Genomic DNA, 11,667 nt, shown 5'->3' with positions numbered 1-11,667 from the left:
GTAGTGACAGGGGGAGTGTTAAGTTGTAGTGACAGGGGGAGTGTTAAGTTGTAGTGACAGGGGGAGTGTTAAGTTGTAGTGACAGGGGGAGTGTTAAGTTGTAGTGACAGGGGGAGTGTTAAGTTGTAGTGACAGGGGGAGTGTTATAATAGTGCTATAGAAAGAACAGAAGAAATGAAGCAATAAGCAGCGGGAGAAGTTAGGTGTTGAATGAGTCACATCTTCCATTTATTTTCAGTATTTTCTCATTTTAGAAGACATTAGGAAAAGGAAATTAACATAAAGGTAGTGTAAGTTAATTAAAGATACAGAGTTCACAAACAATATACAAACAACATGTACAGAGGTAATTAGTACAAAAACATTTTTTTTAAAGACAATACAGTAAAGTTTAAATGTGCATGTTTCAAGCAAGCAGTTTTAAGTGGTAATAATTGTTTAGCCTATTTACAGCATAGCAGTCACCTAGTCAACCTATGGTCTAGTCAATCCACTCACTCCGATACACTGTACTGTACAACATGTAAACCTTTAGTGGCTTGACGCAAATCATTGGCATTTTTTGGTCATGACATTGTTCCCTAGATCTTTCATTGAGTCTAATAATCTACTACTACTCTTTTTGTCATGTACTGCACAGTAGAAGCCAAAACTAGAATGACATTGATAGTTTAACAGACATATTCGAAAGTTTTATTTTTATTTTTTTACTGCTTATTTATTTTCTGCTCATAAATTACTTTAAGAACGTAATGTGGTCTTTGGCTTGAAGTAAACTCGAGCAACCCAAATGCAATGTAAAAACATCAGTTGTTACTAGCCTACAGCAAGAACAACTCATGTAATTTCCTGATCAAGATGATTTCAGCTCTGGAACATGATGTAAACATGTGGTTAGGTCAGTAAGCAACTGCACAGTATCAAGGTAAACATGGAGGACTGGTCATCCTCTGACTGTGTGTACACAGGCTGTGCTTACATAATGGGGTATTATGTTGGTATTCAGGGGAGCTAGAAAGTTTTACATAGACCAAGCTTTCTCTCCTGTTCTAAATGGCCTGTCAAAGTCAAACTATGCCTGTATGTTATGGGGTAGTCTATCCAATATATCTGGTTCAGTTTGACAATAGACTACAGATCTAACCTTTACAATGTCTTACTATGTACAGTTGTCATGATTTGGCAGCACATTACATAGTTATCATTACACAATATATAAAATATTAACATACACGGATGAATGAAGTAAACAAAACCAACAGGGCTTTGAAAGACCTGGGCAACAGCAACCCATGCACTATTCAAGCAAGAAACCCAGAACAAATCTAATATTGTATAGCCATAATACATCAAACATAAGTCAATGTTTGGCAAACATACAAATACTGTAATACATGTCAGTTTAAATATTATATTAAAAAGGTCCGTCTCATTGCAGTTTGTAAGGTTTATATTATAAGATTGTGAGTTGTGGTTGTCTTTTCCAAAAAGAGACATGAAGAAATGACGGTAAAGGTTAAGTGACCTTGTGTGTGAAACCTCAGGAAAATAAAATCTAACAAAATATTTCCAGTTTAAAAAAATACCATCTGCATCATATTGTTCAACATAATACAAGAAATGCAGAGTATCTGTATTTAAATTATCATTGCACTATTGCTCTAGGCAGTTCATAAATTATGGTAAAAACCTACACTAGTAAATTAAAATGCCAAAAAATAAATTAAAATCATTATGGGTAGGACAAGTGCATAAAGTTGCTTTAAAATCCATGTAAAAGCTTTACTTTAAAGTGTCTCCAAGACAAGTACACATTTATGACATATAATCCATATATCATCCATTCTCAATCACAGTTATTTAGCTTCATTGTTACCCCTTCAAATCACCCCTTTTTAAAACAACATGCGTGTACTAAAGAACCATCTCATGCCACAACACAGCTGGAGCAGAATTAATACGTTTGTAATAACTGACTAGATACAAAGACAACGACGTTCAGGCCTTAAAATGAATGTGTTTGAATGTCTGCTTTCATAGTCTACCCTTGACAAGACTACCATATGCTGATCTGGTATTCTTATATAAGCAGGTCGGTTGATGATAGTTACAGTGCATTCTGAAAATATTGAGACCCCTTGTCTTTTTCCACATTTTGTTACATTAGAAGCCTTATTCTAAAATGGATTCAATAAATTATTTCCTTCATTAATCTACACACACTACCTCAATGACAAAGCTAAAATTGTTTTTAGAAATGTTAGCAAATTTATTAAAAATAAAAAACAGATACCTTATTTACATCTGTTTTCAGACCCTTTGCTATGAGAATCGAAATTGTGCTCTGGTGCATCCTGTTTCCATTGACCATCGTTGAGATGTTTCTACATCTTCATTGGAGTCCACCTGTGGTAAACTCAATTGATTGGACATGGTTTGGAAAGGCGCACAATTGTTTATATAAATGTCCCACAATTGACATTGCATGTTGAGCAATAATCAAGCCATGAGGTGGACGGAATTGTCTGTAGAGCTCTGAGGCAGGATTGTGTTGAGGCACATATCTGGGGAAGGGTAGAAAAACATTTATGCAGCTTTGAAGGCCTCCATCATTCTTAAATGGAAGAAGGTTGGAACCACCAACACTCTTCCTAGAGCTGGTCGCCCAGCCAAACTGAGCAATTGGGGGAGAAGGGCCTTGGTCAAGGAGGTGATCAAAAACCTGATGGTCACTCTGACAGAGCTCCAGAGTTCCTCTGTGGAGATGGGAGAACCTTCCAGAAGGACAACCATCTCTGCAGCACTCCACCAATCAGGCCATTATGGTAGAGTGGCCAGACGGAAGCCATTCCGCAGCGAAAGGCACATGACAGCCTGCTTGGAGTTTGCCAAAAGGCACCTAAAGACTCTCAAACCATGAGATACAATATTCTCTGGTCTGATGAAACCAAGACTGAACTCTTTGTCCTGAATGCCAAATGTTACATCTGGAGGAAACCTGGAACCATCCCTACGGTGAAGCATGGTGGTGACAGCCTCATGCTGTGGAGATGTTTTTCAGTGGCAGGGACTGGGAGAATAGTCAGCATCAAGGGAAAGATTGAACAGAGCAAAGTACAGAGAGATCCTTGACGAAAACCTTGATGCTCCAGAGTGCTCAGGATTCAGACTGGGGTGAAGGTTCACCTTCAAACAGGACAACGACTCTAAACAAGACAACAACCCTAAGCAGCTAAGACAACGCAGGAGTGGCTTCGGGACAAGTCTCAGAATGTCCTTGAGTGGCCCAGTCAGAGCCCAGACTAGAACCCGATCAAACATGTCTGGAGAGACCTGAAAATAGCTGTAAAGCAATGCTCCCCATCCAACCTAACAGATCTTGAGAGGATCTGCAAAGAAGAATGGGGAAAAACTCCCCAAATACAGGTGTACCAAGCTTGTAGCGTCATACCCAATAAGACTGTAGGCTGTAATCGCTGCCAAAGGTGCTTCAACAAAGTACTCAGTAAAAGTTCTGAATATTTATGTAAATGTGATATTTCCATGAATTTTTTATAAGTTTGCAAAGAATTTTTTAAACTGCTTTTGCTTGGTCATTATGGGGTATTGTGTGTCGACTGATGAGGGGGAGAAAATACTTTAATACTTTCCGAATGCACTGTAATGTGCAACATATTGGCCGGATCTGGTCTTTGGTTAGGAGCGCACCACCCTACCTTGAAGACCACAAGCAAACACCTCTCCAAATAAATATAGAGCAGCTGAATTAACTTGGCTTGACATGGGTATAAGTAGGATACAGATGGTATAGTAAAGATGATTTAAATGAACTTATGAAGGCATATTAAAAACTTGGTCCCTAACCATTTGTGACAAATGAACTAACTCTGAGCAAATTTTGCCATGAAGTCAACCGTACAGTTTGACATCATGACAGAGTTAATAATACTGACATCCTATACGTTGATGAGCCTGAGGGAATTGTAGTTGGTATATTCTGGTGCCGCCTCGTTTGAAAAACGTTAGTTAGCCAGAGTATTGGCTAGAACACAGACAGCAGCCTGTGGGGAATCTTGACAAAGAAAGGTGTGTTTTGGACAACGTTTATTCCTGTACAAGATTCCACACAGGGCTGCCACAGTCCTGGTATACTATTGGCTTCCCATCCAAACATCATCTGAAGGGAAAGCTTGATTCATTGGACCAGGACTAAGTATTGTGATTGACTTCTAGCAATCAGCTATGTGGAGACAGATAAACTCTTGTATGCATTTCTTATATTGCTGTTCTGTGGAGCTGCTGGTGGGGTATTGACCTGGCTGGCCAAACGGTCCCTCTGACTCCCGCATCTCCTCATTCATCTTGGCCAGTCGCAACCTTTGGGAAGGGGGAAGGAGGGGTCGGACACAAACTGTTAGATGGATTCACTTAAACTTCCCAGAGGTGAGGAGCTACAGTAGATTACCATGCTAACCTCTGGTCATAATATGTATTTTAAAGTATCGTGTGTAGTTGAAGCTGAGTAAGTTGAGGGACAGGGTGTTGTGTCCCACAAACTCACAAGGTGACGATGTCTGCATTGGCTGCCTGCACAGCGATACTCAGAGGGTCATGTCCATCCTCATCTCCGTCGTTCTGCGTGGCTCCTCTCTTCAGGAACAAACACACCTGCCTGTAGAGGGCAGCATGGAGACAGATCAGACGTGAACATGCAGAAGCAAATCTGTACTCAGCATCTTTGTCTTGTTTGCCATCTAACCCGAGGAACAATGTAGAAAATAACTGAACAATAATCAGCTTTGCATGCTACACCATTGTCCATGGAAATGTTCACTTGTGGCTCAAAACAAGACAAAACAGGCGTTATGCCTTGGCATTACTCACCCTGTGTGTCCCAGATATGTGGCGTGGTGTAGTGGCCCCCTCCCCCTTGCGTCTCTTTGGTTAACGTCAGCTGCATTCTGGAGCAGGAACTCGCAGGCTATCAAGGAGCCCTGGAATGGAACACAAAGGTTCTGAGGCTCTCGCCATGTTGCCAAATAAAGCACAATACAATGTGAGAAAATATTGTGATCATGTATAGACATACTGTATGGATAGATGTATACATTGATGTTTCAACATAATGCGTCCATGTAATTTATTGTGAATGACTAGAACTGCCTTTGCCAGTGTGCCAAGAACACACCTGCCTTTCATTACAATGACTCACCCCAAACACAGCCTGTATGAGTGGGCTCTTGCGATCATCCTCGTCGTTGACGGAGTTGACGTCAGCCCCGTGGGCCAGCGCCTCAGCCATGACGGGCAGGTTGCGTGCCTGGGAGGCCTTGTAGAGCAGCGCCCCAGGGTGGAGCTCACGCCCATCCTCTGGGTCCGACTGGGTCTCGGTCTCTGGCTCCATCTCAGCCTCTCCGCTAGAGTCCTCTGACACCTCACACTCTGCAGAGAGAGAAGCAGCAGAGTTACAACTAGGATTCAATACAACTTCATTTATGCCCACAAGGGCAAATAAGGATGAAAATGGCATTTTAATACTAAATATGATGGCTGAACCTATGTTGTATATTACATTTTCCATCCTATCCTTTACAGGTATGTATTTCTCTTCTTACCCTCTTCTGTAACACTGTCCACCACTGAGCCGAACACCAGGATATCTGTGCTGCCGTCTGTACTGCCGCCCAGGCCACTGTCACTGCTCAGACCTGCAGGGCCAAAAGGAGCCAAGCCAGGGACACGTTAGTCACTGTTGCTTCTAGCTTTTTCACTTTGCACACCACAAAGGAATCAAGTATTTCTGTGGTTTAGAGTGTAGTGTCTGTATATTAGATGGGTAGGTAACTTACTACGAGGTCCAGATCCTGTGTCGAAGTAAGAGAAGAGATTGTCCAGTTCGTCTGGACAAAACAGTGACTCTCGTCGGAACTTTCTCTCTAGAGCTGAAGCAGCTGCAAAGTACAACGAGGGAATGTTTAAATGTACTGGGTTGTCATTGTCAACTTTTTGTTTAGCACAATTAGGAATATGGATACAAAGAGAAAATGAGGAAGGTATCCTTCCTCTCGTGCCAGGAGAGCTATTAGGGTATGAAGGGGTTAAACCAAGGCCTCATACCTTTTAAAGGGTTAATAAATTGTGTTATGATAAACTGTAAGGTCTCTTAGGAGACCTCTGTGTGTGTGTGTGTGTGTGTGTGTGTGTGTGTGTGTGTGTGTGTGTGTGTGTGTGTGTGTGTGTGTGTGTGTGTGTGTGTGTGTGTGTGTGTGTGTGTGTGTGTGTGTGTGTGTGTGTGTGTGTGTGTGTGTGTGTGTGTGTGTGTGTGTGTGTTAACACCTGTTTTGAGTGTGGTGCCCTTCAGACACTATCAGAAGGCAGAAACCGCCTACGCTCATACTCCTCATGTCTGGGCCCCACCTGGCTATCTGAGGTTCTGAGAATATGACTGGTTTTCTGAGAACACAAGGCTACCGCATGCCTGATGAAAACAGCCACCTGTCAGAAGATGCTTAGACTCGTTCACCTTATTATGATACTTGTGATGAAAGTTTCAGCCAAACTCACTTCTGAGCTTCTAATTGATTACAAGATAGTTGCTGCTGTCAGGGGGAGGTTAGATTTATTCAAATGTTGTTGCCAGGGAAACTTACGCAAGGAGGACTGGGGAGGCTATATGAGTTACATGTCTTAGAAGGTCTTAGCAGAACCTGGGGAGAGCTATCATATACTGTACTCTGTACCAACTTCTGCCTACAATTGTATTACTAAAGGAGAATTGTAATACTTAAACAAAGAGTCTGTGTTTCCTATATATATATATATATATTTGATAATTATATAGACCTGATCATCTGTTGAAGAAAATGACCAACAGGTACCTGAGGAGAGGGTGGCAGGGGAGGCGCCTCCCGGCTCCTGGCGGTATTTCCGTCGGGTCTTAGGCACTGTGGTGGCGCTGTTGTGTCTCTGCCACTTCTTCACACTCCACCGGTGCTCCGTCTTCCGCCCGCTGTTCACAAGCACCTCGGTGGCCCCCAACTTCTTCAGGAACTTCTTCTCCACATACTTTGATCTGATCCATGCCTCCTTCTCCTGCCTATAAGGGATAATAGGAAATACACATTCAGTGTTACATACTGTACTAGTGAGGACATTCCCAGTCTAATGAAAATGACTAGATCCCAGTCTCCTTTAGTGAGTAATCGGGATATTCACAGGTGAAACCAGGTAGAGGCATTTAAATGCTGTGTGTGTGGCAGTCCTTACCTGGAACTTGAGGGCCCTGGTTTCTTCAGGCCCTGTGCCTCACATGCTCCCTCATAGATGTGGTTGATGACACTGTTTCCTAGCTCGCACATCAGCTTTAGTAACTCAGGTTCCCATGAGTCCAACATTAGAGAGCGCACCTTGGAGCAGTGAACCCCCAAACTCCTGTAACAGAGACACATGAGAAGTGACATTTGGAAAGTCTTCAAGCGTTGGCATTTGAATGTATTCAAGTTCCATGGCTGGAATTATTACTGGGTAGAATGCATTTAAGTTAGTGTTGTTGACAACACTAGGACCATATTGTTTTCTTGCTTTGCTTGTAATAACATTAAGGCAGATGTAACAGGCAAAATTGCCTGTTCGTAACAGGCTCCCCTAATAAGCAACACTGGAAGCTCCATGACAGTTCTGTTTCAAGTTGTCTGATATTGTGACATGGGATGAATAGCTGCAAAATGGGTTTCAAATCACTCAGGCGTCATCCCCAGAGTAGCTGCCCTCAATGTCATGCAAATCACCACTCCACCAACAAAACCCTCTGGTATCCAGGCAACTGCAGTGCGGCATGCCAACAAAAAAAAGACTGCGAGACAGTCTGTGTATTCCTCCTCCTCCTAATGGGAAGCCTTATGTGATTTCATCTCACCACTAGAAGAAGACCGGCTATCGGACAGATCTTTGCTGCATCTCTGCAGTAAAACTGTCAACACCACCAACTGCTGAAATGAGGAAAACTTTCCCATCTAGCCTAATGCTAGTGTGTTGCAGCTACAATGTATGCAGTGCTGGAGTGAACCCTAGAGCTATGGTATTAAGGACATTAGAAATAGGAATCTTTATCTTGCTTCGGCCTGATTGCTAATCGGGTATGGTTCAACAATTACGTACTTTCACCATTAAAGGGATGCCATTCTAGTTGATAAACATAAGTGTCTCAGTTCTGCAGTGCTTATTGCCTAACTCCCATCCTGTTTACTCACGCAATGAGCTCTCTCAATCAAACACAGCCTGATCCAAAAAGCGGTGTTAAGCAGCCTAGCCACATATTAATCCAAGCAGAGGTGTGGCCTATGCTAGCAGATGACATGCTAAGGCTAAGACACCCGCCATTGGCACTCTCATATTCTCAGAGCCAAGAGACCGGCACATGTTCTAGAACACACAGTCACAAATGACCCCTCAGTCACCCTGTGGTAGTGCAACTATCTGCAATTACATCCTCCACTGGTTTACAACCATAAGTGCTTTAGGATAGTCCATGGTCCATAATACAGTAGCCTATGTCTAGCCAGTGAAGTATGCCTTTATGTACTCTCTTAAAGACGAGCTAAGCAAGAGACTTTGGGTATGGCTTATGAGACTAGGCTTTACAAATACAGACAGTATCTGGATGCCAGAGCAGGATGCCCTCCATAGAGGTAGACCTTACCTGTGGATGCCGGAGCACTCGATGCAGAGCAGGATGCCCAGGTTGATGGAGGCCCAGTGCGGGTCGGCCTGGCCACAGTCACAGCAATACTCATTGCCCGGGAGACACTGTATACGATGCAGGATGGTCTCCCCCCTGACACTGCGTTCCCGAGGCTCGCTGGCCGAGTCGATACTGCTGACGGAAGGTGAGGCTGTCCTATCCAGACACTATTGGTGGGAAGACAGACATGGTAAACTAAGAGAGGCAAGCATCATTCTCTGAGGCATGACAGTCTTGATTTATCTCACAGGTGATAACTGTATCCCTTCATGCAAACGTATAAGCTTATAAATGACATCTGTCATGATATAAAAGATGTCTAGATGAAAGAAAAGGTAAGAGAATATTAGCATTTGTTTGACAGTTAGGTCTGTAGCTAGATGGACCAACTGACCTCGATGTAGTGGTAGTCTGGGCTCTCCCTGTATGCTGAGGCAATGCTGGCCTGCACTGCTTGGATCCAGGCTAGCCGAAGCTTCTCTGACTCCGCCTGCAGCATACAGCTCCTGCAGAATGGAAAGACAGCCGCATATTACAGCACACAGTCTCTCAACAGTACAAAACTATAGCCCCTTGCCCTCTTAGAAGAAGGAGAACACTTTATTTGCCATATTATTGGCCATTTTCTTAAGATTTTACATCAATTTAACTGTAAGTAAAATTCATTGGAACAAAAGTGAATTTATTTAGTTAATTCCATAATATAAGGGCACTAAGTAGAACATACTTGTTGGGGGAGACAACCTCAAAGCAGAACCTCCTCTCAATGTCCTCACAGGGCTTGACAGAGCACAGCCTGAGGTCCTCCACCACCACCGTCAAGGAATCCTATTGGTCAATAACAGTGAAACGGGCCCGGTCAGTCAATCAGTTGAATTATTCATCATACCAACATTATGCCCACTGTGTCCTTGAGTGAGATGTGTTGTCTGGATTTCAAAGTCTCTCAGTTGACCACCTTTTCCTATTTAATCCAATGTGCTGAAGCTCATACAGGTACACTGACGCTCACATTCTATATCCCACTATGGATTGATGTGAGGGTCTATATGAGAGCGTAGGAAGAGTCTTTTGGGACAGGACTCTGAGGAGTAATAAGCTATCCTATAACAGTCCTCTGCCCTAATGCAGTCAGTGTTGACAGAGGGAGTGTTGTATTTCGCCAATATAGATCACAGTGACTTTCAGAGGAGCTCTATACCCCATTAAAGTTGCATGTACCCCCCCAAGGGACCCAGACTAAGATGGTAGCTAGTGGATATGTGGACTTGCCTTCAGCTTCTTCTGATAGACCAGCTGACTGTTCTGGATGGAGAACCACCGCCTGAGAGAGAGAAATTAATAAAACATGCATGTTAAATGGATATCCTTCTTCCATTAGAAGGTGCTGACCTACCGAGTTGAAATAATGTCACTCTCTACTCTCTAGCCACCACAGTGGTCGGGATGAGTTAAAGCGCATGTGAATGAGCTCTTCCTTTCCCTTGAGCTGCACTATATAGCAGAGAGTAATTCACAACACGTGTGGTTTGGCTCACATCTAACCTCTTTAGAGGGCTGCACTGTCAGGAAACAAGACAAATGGAGTAATACATTGTAACGCCCTAGTAGAGAGCATCAGTGGGAGAACCGCCTAAGGGGAGAAATAATGTTCTAATGGATCGAGTGTTTCCACAGGCAGTAAACTATTCCCCACGACGTGAAGTCAATGCTAGCAAGTATGGCCAAGTATGGTTTCCTAGGGAACAGACTACTTACTGAAATAATCTGGGATAAGTATTTATTTAGTTCGCTATCTATGGTATGTCTACAGAAAATCCACAAAACATTCCATTGTCAAGATAGAATTAAAATCAAAATGCTTTGACCACAATACACTAATATAGTATGCTTCGAAGCTAGAGTGTAGCAGGCTTATGGAGAGTTACTGATCATTTGTCTACTTACCTGTTCCACGTCTTAAAGGCATTGCTGGCTCTCTTAAACAGGTACCCCTCCATCACCACGCCATTGGGCGCGTCCACGTTGAACAACTCTGCCTTCGAGTCGTCATACGAGAAGTCCTGTCAGAGAAGAGAGAGTGAAGTTAACCCTGTTGTTCATGCTACCACTTACCATAGGAAGAAGAGACAGTCAGTGTGACTAATAATGTCCCCGTCAGTGAGGGGACATATAGCAGATTGGAGATTCTCTTTCTTGAACTACAATGGACAAAAATATAAATGCAACATGTGAAGTGTTGGTCTCATTTTTCATGAGCTGAAATTTTAAAAATCCCAAATTTGTGCACAAATTTGTTTATACATCCCTGTCAGTGAGCATTTCTCCTTTGCCAAGAACAATTCATCCACCTGACAGGTGTGGCATATCAAGAATCTGATTAAACAGCATGATCATTACACAGGTGCATCTTGTGCTGGGGACAATAAAAGGCACTCTAAAATGTGCAGTTTTGTCACACAACACAATGCCACAGATGTTTCAAGTTTTGAGGGAGTGCAATTGGCATGTTGACTGCAGGAATGTCCACTAGAGCTTTTGCCAGATTATTTTATGTAAATCTTTCAACCATAAACTGCATCCAAAGTCATTTTAGAGAATAGGTCCAACCGCAGACCACGTGTATGGCATCGTGTGGACAAGCAGTTTGCTGATGTCAACATTGTGAATAGAGTGCCCCATGGTGGTGGTGGTGTTATGGTATGGGCAGGCATAAGCTACGGACAACGGACACAATTGCATTTTATCAATGCCAATTTTTATGGACAGAGGTACCGTGACGAGATCCTGAGGCCCATTGTCGTGCCATCTGCTGCCATCACCTTGTGTGTCAACATGATAATGCACGGCCCCATGTTACAAGGATCTGCACATAATTTCTGGAAGCTGAAAATGTTCCAGTTCTTCCATGGCCTCAACAGACAGAC

General features: G+C 43.0%; 1 protein-coding gene across 1 annotated transcript in view; it reads right to left on the bottom strand.

Moving 5' to 3' along the window:
* The window catches only part of LOC124032186 (arf-GAP with coiled-coil, ANK repeat and PH domain-containing protein 3-like), a 102,135-nt gene that overhangs the window by 4,202 nt on the left and 86,266 nt on the right, over positions 1 to 11,667 (bottom strand). Inside the window, 13 exon segments of the mRNA XM_046344377.1 lie at positions 4,316 to 4,377; positions 4,562 to 4,672; positions 4,885 to 4,994; positions 5,213 to 5,442; positions 5,616 to 5,717; positions 5,850 to 5,951; positions 6,879 to 7,096; positions 7,267 to 7,431; positions 8,699 to 8,907; positions 9,135 to 9,246; positions 9,468 to 9,568; positions 10,013 to 10,064; positions 10,688 to 10,803. Coding sequence (XP_046200333.1) covers positions 4,316 to 4,377; positions 4,562 to 4,672; positions 4,885 to 4,994; positions 5,213 to 5,442; positions 5,616 to 5,717; positions 5,850 to 5,951; positions 6,879 to 7,096; positions 7,267 to 7,431; positions 8,699 to 8,907; positions 9,135 to 9,246; positions 9,468 to 9,568; positions 10,013 to 10,064; positions 10,688 to 10,803 — 1,690 coding nt within the window.

This window comes from Oncorhynchus gorbuscha, linkage group LG03, assembly GCF_021184085.1.
Source record: "Oncorhynchus gorbuscha isolate QuinsamMale2020 ecotype Even-year linkage group LG03, OgorEven_v1.0, whole genome shotgun sequence".
In the NCBI taxonomy this organism is placed as follows: domain Eukaryota; kingdom Metazoa; phylum Chordata; class Actinopteri; order Salmoniformes; family Salmonidae; genus Oncorhynchus; species Oncorhynchus gorbuscha.
Note: the sequence above shows the minus strand (reverse complement) of the source record. Positions and strands in the feature narration are given on the sequence as shown.